The sequence below is a fragment of the Mirounga angustirostris genome, unplaced genomic scaffold (genome assembly GCF_029215605.1).
Source record: "Mirounga angustirostris isolate CCGP_5_RB_7025 unplaced genomic scaffold, mMirAng1.0.hap1 SCAF_14, whole genome shotgun sequence".
NCBI lineage: Eukaryota > Metazoa > Chordata > Mammalia > Carnivora > Phocidae > Mirounga > Mirounga angustirostris.
In genome coordinates, this window is record NW_026991722.1 from 66,042,391 (window position 1) to 66,061,752 (window position 19,362).

Below are 19,362 nucleotides of genomic sequence, written 5' to 3' on the forward strand. Positions count from 1 at the left end.
GTCCAGATTCATGGGATCCCAGAGTAGGAGGTTCCAGTAGGCCACATTCCAGCTGGCCCCCCCTTAGCATGCTGTTCCCCTCTGTCTTGTGTTCCCTGACTCTCACTCTCTAAGGCACACCCCCACCATTTCCCCAGCCTAGCCCTCTGTTTTTCTCTTACCCTTCCAGGACAGGAATCTGTTTGTGTCACTTACCACCACATCTCCGGTTCACATGCCAGGTACTAGGCTCTTGGGAAATATTTGTTGATTGAATGACTGAATCAGACCAAAGTCCCCCACTTTAGAGATAGCCAGACTCAGTCCAGCAAGAGGAAGTCAGTTGCTCAGCCCCACAGCCAGGCTGTGACAGAGCTGGGGCTAAAATGCCGAAGTCGGGCCCTTTCTACTCCTCCACACCGTTTGACAAGAACAGACTGAGAGGTTACCTAGGGTAGCATTGCACATACACAGATTACATGACAGTCTCCCTTCCGTCTAACCGTGGACCTCATACTTTGGTGGCCCTGGGGGCTTTGGAGCTGGGCAAACCTCCAGGGGCCTCATGAATTCAGGCATGAATATCTGCTGAGCATCTCCCATGTGTCTGCCCTGTGTGCTAGCCTCCTTGGAGGTCCCACCAAAAAGAGAGGCCTGTAAGGCTGGGAGTGCATGTAGCTGGGGGCTAGGCATGATGGAGAAGTGACATCCAAAGGCAGGAGTTAGGTCAGGCACCTGGGAGGCCAGGAGAGTTCAGACAGGGGGAAGAGGTGTGCAAAGGCCCTAGGGCATAAGGGATCACAGCAGGTGAAGGTTCTGCCTAGAGGTCGACCCAGTGAGGACGAGGGGAGGTGAGAGGGCAGAGGGTGCTGGGGCAGCAGCCATGAAGGCATTGTCCTAAGAGATATAGGAACCAACCCCATTGGAGGATTTTGTGTAGGGCTGACCTACTCTGACTGGTGTTTGGGGGAGATTACTGCTATTGTAAGGAGAATGGGTTGGGGCACCCAAAAGGCTGTTTGCTGGCCCCTGAACAGCCCCTACTCTGGGCAGGAGCCAATGATGGTGGCCTCAGTGGGGGTGGCAGTGACAGGCATAATGCTAAGGGTCTGTGACCTCCCTGTGTTTCCACGCAGGAGACTTTGTGCAGCTGCCTGTGCCCATCATCCAGCAGCTCTACCACTGGGACTGTGGCCTGGCCTGCTCCAAGATGGTGCTGCGGTGAGTGGGCAGGCCCAGGCCCTCCCCATCCACACCATCTGCTCTGGCTGGAAGGAGAAACAGGGAGAGACCTGGGTGGGATTCATCATCCATATGGCTTTTCTTGGGTGGGGCTTACAGGAGGCCCAGCTTCCATCCAGGCTTGGTCCCATCTGCAAAAGCAAGCAAAGGGTGGACGAGGCCTTCTAGGTAGTGGCTCTGGGGATAACCAGGGAAGTTCCAGGTACCTGGGCCTGGTCCACAGAGTGACCCCATCACTGGGACACGGGACCTTCCAACTTGAGGCTCCTGCAAGACTGTGTCATTAGGGAGCCAACTGTTGAACTAAGGCTATGGGAATATCACAGGAACCTTGACTGTCAGAGCATAGAGCGCCATAGTCATCTCCTTGTAGGAGACTTTTCAGGTAGCTGCCAGGAACCCCAGAGCAACCTGTCCCTTACCTGTTTTATATCCTGGAATTCCAGGCAAGATCGTGTTCAACAAAAGGGTTCTGTGCCTAAAACTTAGAAAACCACTAATGTGGTCCAAGCATCTCATCCTAGAGATGAAGCTGGTGAGGCCTGAGAGGTTGGCAACTTACCCGAAGTTACATAACCTTCAGGAGATTCAAGAAGCAGAATCCTTGACTCTGGGGCCAACATGGTACCCCAGGCAGCCTCAGGTCGTGCTCAAGAAGTAGGCAAGATACAGGATTTCATGACAAAGGCTGGAACCTTTAGGGAGTGGGAGCCCTGATAGTGGCTGGTGGGCCCCTGGGAGGAGGGTGGCCCCAGCCAGCTTCCCCACGTAAGCAAGCCAACCTCAGCAGCCCATCTGCACACAGGTACCTGGGCCCGCTGGACGACGGTGAGTTTGAGAGTGCCCTGCAGGAGCTGCGGCTAACCAGGAGCATCTGGACCATTGACCTGGCCTACCTGATGCGCCACTTTGGCGTGAGGCACCGCTTCTGCACTCAGACCCTGGGTGTCGACAAGGGCTATAAGAACCAGGTGGGCAGCCAGCCACCAGGCCTTCACCTAGGTCCAGTAATTGAAAGGGGGTATGGTCAAGGCCTGGACACCCGAGTGGACACACAGGTGTGCAGAGACCAGACTCTATGGGTAGGACTTTCGATCTAGCCAGACTAGGTGACCTTGGGGTCCAGCCTGCTCAAAGCCTCTGAGCAGTGAGACTCCTGTTGCCTGCCTTCAAGAGCACTTGATGATGTGCAGAGGAGCATCTCAGGCTGCCTTCCTGCATCCTTTCCTCCTGTCGCTCAGGGCCCAGGGCCTCAGAGCATGTCACTCTGACCTTACCCTGCCACCACTTGCCCATTTTCTTCCTTGTCACAGGGACAGATGGCTCCAAGCTGGATAATTGGTATTCCGGAAGAAAAACTGAAATACCGTCTTTCCTATTTTTTTTTCTTTTTGAAAAAGAAAAAGATAGCCTCACCATTATACTAGTGAACTGCCCCCCCCCCCCCCCACCAGCCACCGACCCACGTAGTTAGAGCCAGTCTTGCCTGCTACAGAGGCACATGTTGGCCCAGGCTCCAGAACTTGGCAGAGTAGAGTCTCTGCTGGCCTCGTTGGCAAGAGGGTTGTCACATGGTGGCCAGGGCCAGTCAACCTAACTTTCCTTTGACCCTTCCAGGCCAGGGGAGGAAGGCTAATGGATCTGGCTTGATCACTGTAGCTGCAAGGCAGAGAAAAGAGCCCAAGAACAGGGTCTCTCCTGCTTCCCCCACAGGGGCTCTAGCCCCCTTCAGTCCCCTACACCAAATGAAGTATGTTCCCTGGACCTCACCTTGCTAAGCCAAACAGTGGAGGAGCATCTGGGTGGGCTCAGCCATCCCCTTTGCTCATTTACCACAGATTCCTGCTCATGCCCACAGGGTACACAAGCCCAGGGATGACTACCCTTGCTGGGGGAGCTGACCCGAGCTCAGCTGCCTACCCATCTCCTGAGCATCCTCCTCATGCCTCTGTGTAGTCCCATGCACTCTGGCCAGCCACCCTGCTGTAGAAGACACACACAGCATTCTGCCCAGGCATGCTACATGTGCCATCTCCCCTAGCAGACTGGGCTCCTCCCCTCTTTGACCATCTTTAACTCCATCATGTGCCCTGTACTTCATCCAGAAGGGGCGAGGGCAGCCAGGACAGGCAGCCCCTCCAACCTGCCCTACTGTCTTCAGTCCTTCTACAGGAAGCACTTTGACACAGAGGAGACCCGGGTGAACCAGCTGTTTGCACAAGCCAAGGCCTGCAAGGTGCTCGTGGAGAAATGGTGAGCCTCCCCTCACTCTTGCTTGTGTGCCTGCTCACCCACATACTTGCTGTCAGGGAGGCCTCAGGATGGCGTACAGGAAAGGCTAGGAACTTTGGCAGTCAGGCAGAACTGGGGTGTCCTACCCAGGTGGGTAACGGCATGGACTTACCCTCCTGAGCCTTACTGTTTCTATCCATAAAATGGGGACAAGTGGGACTACGTGACCTGCTGTACACAAAACTGTGGCCTAGGATGGATCGCAAGCAGGCCCTGGAGGGACAGGTGAGCAAGACAGACTCCAGCCAGCCCTCAGGCTGCTCACAGAATGGTAGTTTGAGACAGAACACAGGAACCCTTAATGAAGTGGTGACAGCCTAAGGAACATGCTGGCAAAGTGATGGAGGGTGACAGGGGACAGCCCCCCGCATGTAGACCTGGCCCTCAGATCTCCCCACAGGCTTCTGTGACCTTATGTGGGTCTCCCCCATTCTCATCGATACATGAGGGCAGGATTCGGGCAGATCCCTGGGAGTAACTTGCCCCGATGCTAATATTAGACTTCCTTCTCCAGGCTGAAGTGCATTAGCTTAGATCCCCACTGGGCTACCCTAGATCACTCTGCTCAGGTCTCCCTGTTCTTGAATGACTTTTGTTTTCACTGTTAACATCATGTGTTACCACACGATAGGTAGTTACGAAAACGGGAAAAGTCTCCACGCATCCATCCACCGCACAAGCACATGTTGGGAGGAAAGGCACCCAATGTTCGTTTAGTGGCACGTGCCACGTGCTGTCTTGCTGAGTGGGAGCTGGTGCTGTCCCATGGGAAAATAGTGTGAGGGGCCCACAGTCACCGCTGGCAGCTCGGCCATGCTGTGATCCAAACCTGGCACTCCGCACCCTGTTATTCCGTGGAGCATGGTGCTTTTCCTTCCAGCCTAGCCCCCGCTTTTTCCCTGTAGTTGAAATCCCGCGCTGTTACGTACCATTGGGAACTCAGCCAGCTACTTCATTTCAAAGACCAAGTGGAAAAATGGCATGTTTTCCTGGGCTGAGGCAACCAAACCAGATTGCCACATGACTTGGCCGTGGGCTGGAGTTGGGCCAGGCCACGGAGTGCTAATGCCGTCGCTCCTGATGAGACTGTGGAGGAAGGAGGCCCCTCACTTAGGGGCCCACTACCTCACAGCCGCTCGCCCGTTCTGGATTCTTAGTTTGAAGAAATCTTAGTTTGCTGCCTTCTGAGGGGGCATTGAATGGGGCCGTGCCTAAGAGTCTGCCTCGGGGAACAGCTGGCTCTGCGGAACTAGGGATCCCCTGGAAGCGCTGCTGACCCGCCCCTTCCCAGACAACCCCTTCTGCCTTGGGAGCCTTCGAGAAAAAAAAGAAAGAAAACTAGTCTTTTCAGAGAAGCATGTGGTTTTGAAACTGACAAAGCCACACTTGGCTCAGATTTGGGGGATTAAATTGGACTGACAGTTTCCAGCGTAAACCGCATGTGATTTAGAGTAAATGACCAAGGAAGGTGCTCAGCAAAAAAAAAAAAAAGAAAAATTCACCAGCCAGGCCGGGAGGTGGGGGTCCCATGTGCTGCTTCAGTGGCCTGTGACAGGGGCCCCTCTGGAGCCGACTTCCTGCCACCCCTGGAAGACCTGACAGGGCCAGCTTGTCCTTGGGCACACTCAGAGCCCTCCTGCCCCCTGGCACTGGTCCCATGCTTAATCCTGGGCTGAGCCCAGGCCACAGTGACAAAGCAGGATGTTCCCACCTGCAAGGAGCTCAGGAGGGAGGGCAGATGAGCCGCGGCCCCAAGCTTTGTGATCCAGGCAGGGGTCCACTTGAGAGATGGGGAATGGGGCCCAGTGGCACCAGCTGACCCTCCTCCCGCCCACAGCACAGTGAGCGTGCAGGACATCCAGGAGCACCTGGCCCAGGGCCACGTGGCCATTGTGCTGGTGAACTCTGGGGTACTGCACTGCGACCTCTGTTCCAGTCCCGTCAAGTACTGCTGCTTCGCCCCCAGTGGCCACCGCTGCTTCTGCCGCACCCCCGACTACCAGGGCCACTTCATCGTGCTACGTGGCTACAACCGGGCCACTGGCTGCATCTTCTACAACAACCCAGCCTACGCCGACCGTGAGTGCTGGGCTGGCTGGGGACAGCGGGTGGGGCAGGCTGCATTCACCGTCCAGGCCCCGTGACTCCTTCTCATTCGACCCGGTGGCCAAGACTTCCCTCGATGCCTTTCCCCCAAAGCCTCGGCTCCTCCTGGGCTCCTGTCATCTGTGCCACTCCTCTGGCCACACACAGACTAGCCATACACCTGAGGCCATACCGGCCTCCACACCCCAGTCATTGCGACACCAGGTTAGGCCATCTGTCCCTCCCACACCACCAGCCCTACCCCACTGCCCAGGGCCCCACCTCATTCTTACTCTGCAGTTTCCTCCCCCTGCAGCTCCCTTACTACAGCCTTCCCAGGACAGCCAGCAAGCACACTCATCAGAAAGGAAAGTCTGCCCAGTCCCAGCTCCTGCTCCAGATGCAGCAAGGGCTCCCCACCTCCCTGGGGACTGGAAGGGACTGCCCCGACTCTAGCAGACTTACCCCATGTGTCCTCAAGCATGTTTCTTCCCCTCTGGGCCTCACCTCCATCTGCTAAACTGGGGGGAGGATCAGAGAATGAGTTCATGAAGGCTAAAGTAGGCAAGGAAGGCTTCCTGTGGGTGGAAGACGAGTGGCAGAGGGTGGCCAGGCAGGTGGGACATGGCCAGAGCTCCCCCAGCTCCCCTGAGCGTCAGCGAGGCAGGTATGTCCCCCGCTCTCTGACCCCACTCTGCCCTTCCTGCCCCCAGCAGGAATGTGCAGCACCAGCATCAGTAACTTCGAGGAAGCCAGAACAAGTTATGGCACAGATGAGGACATCCTCTTTGTCTACTTGGACAGCTGACAGCGGGAGCCTGGTGTGCCCAGGCCCTCACACGCTGCCCCACCCGAGCCGGGCCAACTCAGGAGGCCTTGGCCCAGGCCCCGAGCTGCTGGGGCTTGGATGCGGAACTGCAGCCTTGACCCGTGTGACAAAGCCCCAGGGATTTCTTAGAGCCTGAGGCATGCGTGCTTTGTCTGCCAGTGTCATGCGTGTCGTCATGCCACTTAGCCTACGCACCTGCTGGTTGCTGGAGGCGTCCCCAGAGCATCTGAGTAGAGCCTCCCCTAGGACCCCAAGCCTGACTTGAACCGTGCCCAGAGGACTTCCAGCCCTCTGGGTGCCCTTGTTGCCTGTGAACCAGACCCAGGGCAGGGGAGAAGCCTGAGCTCATCTCCCCACAGACCTGGGGGTTGAGCCCTGGAGATGCCACTCGTCAGGATGGTGTCCGTGTGTTTGGAGACCATGTAGCCAACCCCGGCCCCCAGGGCTGTAGACGACTCCAGGCCTTGCTAGGAACTGCCCTCCCCCCTCCCCCCCAGAAGTGCTATAGACCTCCCTGTGCCCTTTGGTGGATGCCGCCGCTCCCTCCCACCTCCCAGGGGACCCAAGTTCCTGTGGCTGGTTGCAAGGCTTCCGGGCCCTGGGGAGGGCTGGGCCTCAGGCTGAAAGGACGCTGAGTCCTCCCCCCGCAGCCTGCAGGTACTATAGCACTGTAGTTTGGAGGGCCCTCGGGAGTAGACAGGGCCCTGGCTCTTGCTAGCTAGCAGTGCTGAGTGTACTCCAAGAATGCCTGACCTGGAGGGCCAGGTGCAGCCGCCTGGGTCCCAAAGGTCCCCCCAGCCCGTGAGCCTTCCTAACACTAGCCTAAGCCCCGACAGTGGGGCCCATTCTCTGGGTGTGGGGAGCCCCAGGCCTCACAGGCCTGGGGGCTGGGGTGCTGGGGCCTGCACTCCTGAGGCAATGGTGGGAGACCGCCTGTGGCCTCCCACCCCCCCCAATCCTCATGCCAGGACCTTTTGCACAGAATGTTGGGTCTCTCCTGTCCTGACAGAAGGGTGGCACCTGCCCAGGGTCACACAGCACTGCACGTAACATGGACTAGAGCTGTTTCCTTCTTTCTGTTTTTTTCTTTCTTGGTGGGTGTAGGGGGTTGTTTGGTTTTTTGTTTTTGTTGGGGTTTTTTTGCGATTTAAGTTTTTCACTTGTGGGGAGTGAGAGTCACCCTCAAGTAAGACAATAATAGTGAGATTGCAGGTACTTTGGAACCACTGACACCTCTCTTCACAGAGCAGATAAGCCAGCCCAAGTTCTCTTCCAAAGAGAAAGGGACTCAGGGCTGGCGGGCTGAGAGCCAGGGCCCCTCACCTTACGGATAAAAACTGGCCATCAGTCTCGGGGGAGTTTGTCCAGGACAGTGGTGGGGTTGGGTCTCGAACCCAGGTCTGCACCTAAAAGCTAAGGGAACTGGATCATTCCCAAAGAGGCCAAGGACACCCACCCCTCATGAGCTGTCCCTGGCAAAGGAGCAGGGCTGTCCCAGCAGCCACACTGCCCCTGTACCCCTGTGTCTTGGTCTTCTGTTGCCCAAGGCATGTTGCGGTGGTAGCTGCTACCCTCTGGACTGCAAACCATGCCCAGCATCTGTTCCCACCAGCCGGCTGACACCTCCCCACCATGGCTGCTCTGAGGGGCAGAGGTGGGCTCTGCTTACGAGGGCTGTCAGACCATCCAGCCGTATTGCTCCTCAACACCAGATGCAGCCTTCGGCCCAGAGGGAGGCGCTGTTAGCTGGTTAGCTGCCAGTTAGCCACCCTGGTTTCAGGGACTAGCAGTGTCTTCAGACTGGTCTTCTCTCTTTTGCCTTAATGTTGGGTGGCCCAAGATCCCCAGGGAGCTCCAGTTTCACGCCCAAGAATACCACATGCGGCAGCTGTGGGGTTTGGGCACCGTCAGGAAAGATCTGGCTCAAATTGTGGTGAGAATAGACACATCAAGGAAAAAGGAAAGCAATGAGGAAGTGAAGCTTTGGATGACGGGGAGCAGCCTCCACAGAGAGCGGTCACAGCACCTCAGTCCATCACACGGCATGTAGAAACACTCAGTCCCTGGGCAAGCCGCAAGTTGGAGGTCACCCACCCGGAAGAATAACAAGAAAGCTACCCGTGCCTGAGACAGTGCCATCTGCCCGGGAGGGTCATGGGGGTGGAACGCAAACGTAAAGGCGTTCTTGCACACGTCCTGAACACAAGGCTGGAGAAAGCCCAGACTTCAGGAACTTCTGCCCATAGCACTTGGCACCCATGACCCCTGTCCCCATGCTGGGGGCCCAGCAAAGCCACACTGGACACTTGGTTTTGTTCACTCCAGCCGCACAGGGACAAAAGGGATCTTTTGCATTGCAGAGATTTTCTACATATATATATATGTATATATATATACATATATATATTTTGTTTGTAATGAGCCATTCTCAATAAACATTATTCTCACTGCAAAATCAATGGCATTCCCTGTCCCGCTTTTGTGAATTCTTGTTTCCCTCCCAAATTCTCAGCTTGAGCACGTGCGAATCCAGGTCCTTGACCTGCCATGCCAGGTTTTAGCTGGGACTAGAATCCTGTTTACTGCTTTTCAGTTCTGCCTCCCTCCTGATGCTTGTGTGGGGCTTAGGTAGGCACTGGTGGAGATAGAAGGGCCTCAGAGCTGAGCTTGATGGCGGTTCTTGAAGAGGGCATGAAGCGCAGACAGCCTCGGGCAGGAGGAGGGTCTGGGGGGATGTGGAATCGAATGAGAGAGACAGTGGGGCCCACGGGAGGCAATAGAGTGGGGAGCCCTGCCGGCAGGACTCCAGCCCTCCCTGTACCTTCCACCCCCAATCAGCAGCTCCCCTTATTTGCTAGCTATTGGGTTCTTCTAGTGTTACATTTGATAAGAATTCTATTTCTGAAAAAGGAAGTGTTTGGAAATCCTACCTTACCTGGCAGCCTCAGGCCTGCCCCAGGTCCCACAGAGAGCTGACAGAGCCAGAACTGACTTCTTGGGTAGGGTCTCAGTCTCTGGCCTCTGTTCTCGTCCTGACTGCTGCTCTGCGGGAGAAAAGTGAAGATGAGGGAGGTGTTGAAATGGGGGACCAAATATGGATGAGGTAGCGAGTACTGGGTAGAGTTGGCTGCCCAGAGCATGCAGGGTGAGGATAGCGGAGGACAGGCTAAGGATTCCTGGGAGGGGCCCCGCTGGGAGCCAAGGGGCCAGGCCGGAAGGGAAAACTGGGTACAGCCGAACAGGTGCCTATGGCCCGGGGTCTCTCAAGCTGTTGGCCAGGGCTACAGTCACCTCAGGGTTTGACATACTGGAGCGTCTGCTTCCAAGCTCACTGACAGGGCTGCTGGCCATAGGCTGCCTGGGTGTCCTCATGATAGAGCAGGTGGTAAAGACATGGAGGGAGGGAGAAAGAGGGAGGGAGGGAGGGAGAGATTGAGAGGGAGGGAGAAAAGCAGCACCCAGTATGGAAGCCACAGCTTTTTAATAAGCTAATCTCAGAAGTGACATCCTATCATTTCTGCAATACTCTATTTAGATAGTTAGAAGTGCATCAGTTAAGTCCAGCATACACCAGGGATTTACACAGGATATACCACGAGGCAAGGATCACTGGATGTCTGGTGGTTACGTTTTTTAAATCTTAGAACAGAGCTAGGAACACCCCTGGAGACGTCCCAGCTAGCACATCCTGAGGCGTGCCCTTCAGAATACCAATGGTGAGAAGTTCTGTATAATGGGGTGCCCTGGTCAGGTCAGTTTGGCAAATACTGCACGCTACAGTCCCCTCCGGGGGATTTAAGAAGTGCAGAAAAGGCTCTGTATAATCCTGCAGCAAGGGGACTCCCTTCATTTATGGTTTCCCCAAATTCCTTAGCCACAGCTGTTCTTGAGTAACACTGTTACTCTGTGAAATATGCTAGCACTTGGGTAACCATTGGTCTAGTCCAAGGGGGAGAGTGCAGCCCAGAGAGGGGAGCAACTGGCCCAAGGTCATCACTCAGTGAGCTATAGACAGAGCTAGACCCCAACCCACCAGTGCTACTTTCCCAACCTTCAGCCCAAAGTAACCCTGACCATAGTCCAAAGTAACCCTGGTGGCCCTGTAGGGGCAAGCCAATGCCAGAAGAGCCAGGAAGTGAACTCTGAGTTCTGGAGCTGGAGATGGGCTGCCACAGGACCCTGGGGTTCTGCCTCCAGGTAGAAAGCCTGGCATGTGGCCCCAGTACTCTGGAAGAGCACAGATCCTGCTCTCCTTGCTGACTTGTCTCAAGCTACAGTATCCAAGAACACACATCACGGACTTGCCCCCACCCTCCAGAGTCAGAACAGAATTGAGTAAACCAGGAAGATACTGAGACATCATCCTGCTGTGCTGCTGGTCCCAGGGGCCAAGTGATGGGACCAGCATGGACTTAAGTGTTCATGGGAAAGCCTCAGTGCCAGGAAATGGAGGCTGACACTCCCATGGGCCCAGCGCGGTGGCCTCTCCAGTGACTTCTCCATCCTCCCCAGGCCCCTCCCCTGCCCGTCTCCCTCCTCTGTGTCTCGCCCTGGCTGCCTGCCCCGACATGCATCCTGAATACTGCTTCCTGAGGATCTGCCCCCAGCCCCTGGGTTTCCCCCAGAACCAAGGGATCTGGTGAGCCAGTCTCCCCAAGCTGTTTGGGGCCCCTTGATTTACAACGGTTACATTACATTAATGTCCACAGCTCAAAACAGACCCATTAGGCAGCCAAGTTGGCCTCCTTTCTATATCTCTCACCCACCAAAGTCCTTTCTTTCCTCAGGGCTCTGCTCAATGTCACCCCTTTTAAAGGAGTACCTTTTTCCACACCCCTCAGCCACATCATCCTGTCTACCTGTCTCCACTACTGTAGCCCCCAGCCCTTGACACCTAGTAGATGCTTGATAAAGTATGTGAATGAGTGGTCAGTGGCAGATTTTTAATGATGCCTGTTTTAGTGGCTTTCTTGTACTTTTCAGAATCAGAGGTCACCATTCAGGGGAAGGTTGCATTTGAACCTATGATGTTATGCAGAATTCAGTAGACACTCTCTCTTACAAGGATGAGTGGGAGGATGAAGCCCCCCCGCCCCCCACTAGTGGCTGCATTTCTGCACATCTCATGAGCAGAGACACTGGCTATTCATTCTGAACCAACTTCTCAAGAATGTTTGTATAGCAAGTAGCCTTGGAAGACATGAAGTATCTCCCTTCAGGGCCACAGACAGGCAGATACATTGCCCGTTATAAAAGATTTGGGCTCTTGGGGCGCCTGGGTGGCTCAGTCGTTAAGTATCTGCCTTCGGCTCAGGTCACGATCCCAGGGTCCTGGGATCGAGCCCTGCATCGGGCTCCCTGCTCAGTGGGAAGACTGCTTCTCCCTCTCCCACTCCCCCTGCTGTGTTCCCTCTCTCGCTGTGTCTCTCTGTCAAATAAATAAATAAAATCTTTAAAAAAAAGAAAAAAGATTTGGGCTCTTTAAACTCAGGGCTCCTCTCCTGTAACACAACCCATTGCACATGCAAGCGTCCCTGGCTTTCTTGGGAACTGGGACTTCGAGAATCTGCAGGACAATGAGGTACTCTACCTGGATGGTGCACTGGTTGTTGCTAACTCCCTGTGGGCAGCCTGTGGGCAGGAGGCATCCTGCACTATCTGGTGGTCAGTTTCATGTCTGCCCCATTGTAACAACTAGTAGTAAGTCTCGTCCTGGTTGGGCAGATGGCTGTGACCCCTTTCAAACAACAGTTACAGAGATGCACACCTACGTGGAACCTGAAGGGTAGGAAATTCAAAACAGCTGTGGGAGGAAAGCAGGTGGATCATTGGAACCTTCCCCGGTTTGCTTGAGCAATGAGGGATTGGAGCATGTAGTGCTTGCCAAGAAGGAATGTCACAGTTGGCCCTCTGCCAGCTCAGTGCTTCCTGCATTCTCTCATGCCAAACTTAACTCCACTAGGAGACAATCGTAAAGGGTCCCAGAGGTTTTTTTGCAGTGGGTTCAGGCTGCTGAAAAGAGCTTTGGTTCTCTTAGAGAGATTCCCATGAGACAAATTCCTATAGAAAGTCTTAAAGAAGTACTGACCAGTATTTGGGCTCTTACTACCTCCAATTTGGTTTGCAATGCTGATGAAGGTAGCTGATAATGAGAAATGGGCCCCACCCTGGAATGCCTCCTCAAGAATCAACTTAAAAAGGTTTCTAAGTCGGCCTCCTTCACTCCTTCTTGGCCCACACTTTCTCATACAGCTGTTTGGATTTGGGGATTCAGACTTGATGATTCCTAGGCATGTTGCTTCTTTTTTTTTTTTCCTAAGAGCAACTCTAGGCCAGCGTGGTTGCCACATGTTCTAAAGTGACAGCCAAGGGGTGTCTGGGTGGCTCAGTCCATTAAGTGTTCAACTCTTGATTTTGGCTCAGGTCACGATCTCAGGGTTGTGAAATTGAGCCCCACTTGGGGCTCCCCGCTGGGCATAGACTACTTAAGATTCTCTCTCTCTCCCTCTCCCTTTGCTCCTCCCTCTGCTCATGTGCTCTCACTCATTCTCTCTCTCTCAAATAAATAAATAACTTAAAAAAAAAAATCAAGTGACAGCCCAGCTAAAAGGAGGCCTAGAGGGCTTCAAACTTGATTTTAGTTCAGCCGCTTGGATTCTCTTGTTGGACTGACCTGGCCATAAGTCATAAGAACAATGGCCACTAGGGTAAGTATATTGTTTGCCAAGACCCACTACGGTGACCCATGGAGGATGAAGTTGGAAAAATAACAGGTCTAGTGCATTTTATAAAAATGCCCTTGTTCCTCTTGCCCCTGGCCCTTCCAAACAAAGGCTAGGGGGTTGAGAAAGGGGTAACTGGGAAGGTGGTCTCAGCTACTGGAATTCACACTGACTTTGGAGGAGGAACAGCAACTTTGACACCTAGATAGGAAACAGCTTAGATTCTAGGAGCTAGGTAGGGAGGAGCACGAATCATTAATGATTTTTGTCTTCCATAATTGCCTCTGGAGCCTTCACTATGAAAAATGCCCCAGTGTGGCACTCCCAGACTTTTGTAAGCATGTTAAATATAACTGATTGCAGGCGTTTGCCTTCTTCCCAACCAGATGGTTTTGATCACAGCTTGATCACCATTCCTAATTAACCTTACCAGAAGCCTGTTGGAAACACAACACAGGGGATGTCCCTGGCTCCTGCATCTCCCAGGAAAAACAACCATAATACCGCCAGATGTCTTCCCAACCCCTATCCTCATAGAACTCATTCAGCCATTCTGGGAAGAAGGCAAATGTCACCCAGCCGGTGGCATGCGCAAACAGGATAGATTGGCCTGATTACCTTCAGGCAGTCCTTCCAAAAACAAGGATTAGATTTAATTATTCAAACTAACTGGGAAACCTAAGGCCTACCAGCTGGTCAGGAGGCCACACTGGAGATGTAATCAACCTGTGCCCTGACTTATATAGGTCCTACTTGGGAAACCACAACACTTGTGAAGAACACTTTCTAGGCGCACCACGTGTGCCCTGCTGACTGTTCTTGTATGGAGGCCAGGCAGTAACTTGCCAACCTCCCCCAGAATAGTGTCTTGGATCTTCATGCTGGTCATAGGCCAGAATCCATGGAATTACTGCCAAATCCAATGTCATCAAGATTTCTGTGTGGTGTTTTGTTTTTTGTTTTTTGTGGTTTTTCTTAGGTATTGTATAGTGTTAGCTCTTACACTTAGGTCTTTGGTCCATTCAATTGCTGAAGCACATACCACCAATAGATCAGGTTGCCCACAGACAATTGTGGAGATCCCGCTAAAATGAGGCTAGCCCTAGTTACTAAGGGGAGCTTCCTGAACCAGTAACTGACTCGTTATTTATGTGCACTCTGTGGGCAGATATCCCCATGATGGTAGTCATCTGATTAGAAAAGGTGATACAACATTTGCCCCCGATTTTAGCTGAAGCAATCAGGGTTTCCACCTTGGCCCTGGAGGGCATTTCAGGTCAGTGTTAGATCACTGGCTAGGTTGGTATAGATAATAGAGTTGCCTAGACTTTCTCCAAGGTAGGCCAAGGTAGAGATTGGGCAATATCTAATATATCCTGCCATACCTGGATTAATGGCCTAGGCCAAGTGGAAAGGTCAATATTTGAGACAGCCACTTGACATTCTAAGGTAGACCTTGATGGTTCATGGGGTTTGTCCATCCTATTGGGTTGAGGACCCTGGGAAGTAGGACGGAGGGTCATTTGCAGGTTGGGCTTGTTCTGCTCCTTGAAGTTCTGTGGATAAAATTGATGAACTCCTACAAGAAAAATGGAACTGATTTGGTCCAGCCTCTGTTAGTCAAATTAATCAGAGTGTCTGATAGAGTAGTACACTCATGGGGAAATTGCCAGAAGTCAAGATGATGCAGAAATGAGAAATGGATATTGGTTGGAAGTTATTGCTACAGGTCTCTCACTTTTCTCAAATTTCTGCATGATGCATGAGCTAGAACCATGAATGCCTTTGTCCTGGACTGTCTTTCCAAAGATGTTTGCAGAACCAACAGCCTTAGAAGATAGAGCTGTCTCCCTCTGGAGCAAAGTGCAGGTGTTCTTCCAACCTTGGTAGCCAGAGATAGTGTCTGCCTTTAGAGCAAAGGGCAGGCATGCTTTACTTTCCAGTATGAAAGATTTCAATTCTCTACGCTCTTCTCCCTCTTTCCCTTTCTCTTTTTAATGCAACCCACTGCGCATGCAGGAGTCTCTTGACCCTCTTTTGTCTTGTCCTGGGGGAATTGGGGCTCAGGGAACTGCAAGATGGTGCTGGTACTCTGGCTGCTTCTACTGCTGTCCTAAGCTCCTTTGTCTCTGAGGAATGCTGTGTCTTCTGCTAGCATCCATGAAACTGAGGTCAGCTAAGTTGTCAGCTTCCAAACAGGGTAAGAGCTCAGATTCTTCCCAGTTCCTGACAAGATGTTTGTGTTTCTTTAACACAGTGAATTCTGTTTCTTAGAACTTATCCTAAAGGAAACAATAGAATTAAGACTAACTTAGCCATTAATCCTTTTAATATGCTGCTGGATTCAGTTTACTAGTACAGTTGACCCTCAAACAACACAGGTTTGAACCACACAGGTCCACTTATATGTGGATTTTTTTGGGGGGTGGGATATAGTACAGTACTGTATATGTATTTTCCTGAGGATTTTCTTAATATTTTCTTTTCTCTAGCTTACTTTATTGTAAGAATATAGTATATAATACATATAACATATGAAATATGTATTCGTCAACTGTTTATGTTGTTGGTAAGGCTTCTGATAAGAGCAAGCTATTAGTAGTTAAGGTCTGGGGAGTCGATAGTCATACATGGATTTTTGACTGTGTAGGAAGTCGGTGCCCCTACCTAACCCTTGCATTGTTCAAGGGTCAACTGTACTTTGCTGAGGAGTTTTGCATCAATATTCATAAAGGATATTGCTCTGTAGTTTTGTTTCCTTGCAGTGTCTTTGTCTGGCTTTGATGTTAACGTAATGTTGGCCTCAATGAGTTAAGAAGTGCTCCCTCCTCTTCAATTTTTTGGAAGAATTCGAGGATTGGTTTTAGTTCTTTCTTTCTGTTTATTTTTTAACAGCTTATTATTTATTTAGTAATCTCTACACCCAATGTGGGGCTGGAACTCATGACCCTGAGATCAAAAGTTGCATGCTCTTCTGACTGAGCCAGCTGGGTGCCCTGGTGTTAGTTCTTTAAATGTTTGCTAGAATTCACCAGTGGAGCCCCCAGGTCCAGTGCTTTCCTTTGTTAGGGGGGTTTTGATTACTCATTATGGGTTTTGATTACTAGTTACGGGTCTATTCGGATTTTCTATTTCTTCATGACTCAGTCTTGGTAGTTCATGTTTCTAGGAATCTGTCCACTTCATCTAGGTTGTCCGATGTGTTCGCAGACAATCATGTTAGTTTGCAAATGTGGGAGCTCCCCAGGTGAAATCTGAAACTGGCCCCCATACATGGAGGACAAGGAGAGACTGAAGAAAGACGCAGACCTTCCCAGATTGTAGGTGGCAGTTTTAATAAGCAAGGCCACTTACATATGAGGCTCGTCTCGAGTGGCCACAAGACAAGTAGATCTCTGCACGTGTCCACCAGAATCTTAAGAGCTCATATAGAAATCTTAACGGGGTTCAGTCACATATACTGCCCAGATGGTCTTAATAATATATTACTCTCTCAAGCTGTGTCTTTGAAGTAGCTCCTAGTGTAGCAACAGTGGGCACAACGTACATTCCAAGGATGGGGGGAAGCAGCGGGGGAGGGAAGGAGCCTCTGATTGCCTGGGTCCAGCTCATGGGTCAACCGGCAATCACATGCTCTTGGTGACCTCCTCTAACAAATTGTTCATAGTACTCTTATAATCCTTTTTATTTCTGTAGAATCAGTAGTGATGTCTCCACCTTCATTTCTGATTTTGGTAATTTGAGTCTTCCCTTTTTTTCTCACTCAAGCTAAAGGTTTGTCAATTTTGTTGGTCTTTTTGAAGAAACAACTTTTGTTTTCATTGCTCTTCTCCATTGTTTCTCTATTCTCTATTTCTCTCTGCTCTAATCTTTATTATTTCCTCGCTCCTGTTACCTTGGGTTTAGTTTGTTCTTCTTTTTCTAGTTCCTTAAGATGTAAAATTCGGTTGTTGATTTGAAATCCTTCTTTTTAAAATTTTTATTGTATTTTTTTAAATAAACTCTAAGCCCAGTGTGGAGCTTGATTTCATGACCCCAAGATTAAGAGTCACCTGCTCTACAAATTGAGCCAGTCAGGTGCCTGCTTCTTTTTTTTTTTTTTTAAAGATTTTATTTATTTGACAGACAGAGACACAGCAAGAGAGGGAACACAAGCAGGGGGAGTGGGAGAGGGAGAAGCAGACTCCCCGCTGAGCAGGGAGCCTCATGCGGGACTCGATCCCAGGACCCCGGGACCATGCCCTGAGCTGAAGGCAGATGCTTAACGACTGAGCCACCCAGGCGCCCACCTGCCTTCTTCTTTTTTAATGTAAGTGTTTATAGCTATACATTTCCCTCTTGCACTGCTTTCACTGCATCGTACAAGTTTGGGTATGTTTTGTTATTGTTTTCATTTGTAGACATTTTCTAATTTCCTTTGTGATTTTAATCCATCGGTTGTTCAAAAATGTGTGGTTTAATTTTCACATATTTTTGAATTTTCCTTCTGCTACTTATTTCTAGTTTCATTCCATTCTGATTGAAAAAGATACTTCATATGATTTCAATCTTTTAAAAATTTATCATGACTGGGCGCCTGGGTGGCTCAGTTGGTTAGGCGACTGCCTTTGGCTCAGGTCATGATCCCGGAGTCCTGGGATCGAGTCCCACATCGGGCTCCCGGCTCATCGGAGAGCCTGCTTCTCCCTCTGACCCTATCCCCTCTCATGCTGTTTTTCTCTCTCTCTCAAATAAATAAATAAATAAAATCTTTAAAAAAAAAATTTATCATGACTTGTTTTGTGGCCTAACATGTTATCTATCCTGGAGAATGTCTTTGCCTTTTTTCCTGTCAGGCACACTGTGGCTTGGCACCGTTCTCCCCTGGTAACCCAGATTCTAGCAATAAAGCCATGGGCTGGCAGGAGTGCTGTCTGCAGAGCTGGAGAGCCCCTCAAAAGCCTCAAACCCAGTCACCTCTCATCTTAGAGGTGAGAAAACTGAGGCTCAGAGGATCAGAGGCTTCACCCACGGGCCACAGGCCCTGTACACTAAACCACTGCAACTTCCCTTCCGTGGCATCAGCAATGATCACACAGAAACAAAAACTTCCACCCTAGGTTCAGTCAACAAATGTTTGCCGAGCATCTAAACATGAGTTAAACCCTCAAATGAGTCCATGTGTGCAGGGCCCATCTACTCTAAGGCAGACCTGAACATTTTGATTTTAGGCAGTGAGAGGTATAGAGAATCAAATCCTTTCTGGTGTGTTAGTGCCCATTTCATAAATGCACCAACTTGTTATCTAAGCTGGCTTCTGTATTAGGTTGACTACACGCTCCTTTTACAAACCACAGGCACAAAAGTTGTGGACACTGAAGGCCAGACAGAAAAGCTCACTGTATCTGCAGGGCTGGATTCTGTGAAAAATAAGTACAAAGGGGGCTTTTACATGAAGCGAAAAGTCTGTGGCTCAGAGAGGCTAAGGGGGTTAACACAGAGGGATGGCCAGGCAGTTCCAACCAGGTTTTTCTCCCGGGCTGTCCAGGAGCACCCCGGCCCTGACATGAGATTGGTTCATGCAATTCAGCTGTTGGGCCAGGGAAGGAATGAGCTGCCTTCTCTGACCGGGCACAGTAAGGGTAGAACCAGAGGACCCCACTCCCACCTCCAACACTGTGGCCGACTGTGGAGGTTTGAGACTTCACAGTTGGGACTCTTGTTTTAGAAAATATGTATTTATTTGAGAGAGAGAGAGAGAGAGAGCAAGCAGGGGGGAGGGCAGAGAGAGAGGGGGAGAGAGAGAATCTCAAGCAGCCTCTCTGCTGAGCGCGGAGCCCAACTCAGGGCTGGATGTCATGACCTTGAGATCATGACCCTGAGATCATGACCTCAGCTGAAACCAAGAGTCAGTCACTCAACCGACTGAGTCACCCAGGTGCTCTCAGCACAGGTGGGACTTTTGCTGTGTGATGCAAGGAACAGAGCCCACATAGGCTCCCTGGCCCATCTAGTCTGTGCCTCACCACTGTCCTGTGACATAAAGCAGAAGAGGGGATATGGTCCCACTTTACAGATGTGGAAGCCAAGGTGCAGAGAGGTGAGTAACCTGCTATGTCAGTCAGGCAATCAGTGCTCAATCAGAGAAGCAGAATCAACAGGGAATGCAGATATATTTATATATACAGGAGATACATACATATACATATACACACACACACACACACACACGCA

The 19,362-nt window shown here is 51.3% G+C and overlaps 1 protein-coding gene across 5 annotated transcripts in view; it reads left to right on the forward strand.

Moving 5' to 3' along the window:
* The window catches only part of GUCD1 (guanylyl cyclase domain containing 1), a 33,232-nt gene that overhangs the window by 3,801 nt on the left and 10,069 nt on the right, over positions 1–19,362 (forward strand). Inside the window, exons 2-7 of one of the 5 annotated variants that reach the window (XM_054510419.2) lie at positions 170–221; positions 1,116–1,200; positions 2,027–2,192; positions 3,383–3,474; positions 5,351–5,592; positions 6,312–8,886. In XM_054510419.2, the coding sequence (XP_054366394.1) occupies positions 215–221; positions 1,116–1,200; positions 2,027–2,192; positions 3,383–3,474; positions 5,351–5,592; positions 6,312–6,406 (687 nt within the window). In that variant the 5' untranslated portion in view covers positions 170–214 and the 3' untranslated portion in view covers positions 6,407–8,886. Of the gene's footprint in view, positions 1–169; positions 222–1,115; positions 1,201–2,026; positions 2,193–3,382; positions 3,475–5,350; positions 5,593–6,311; positions 8,887–19,362 lie in introns of those variants that run through there. The other 4 variants (XM_054510421.2, XM_045887222.3, XM_045887223.3 and 1 more) reach the window with 4 other exon arrangements.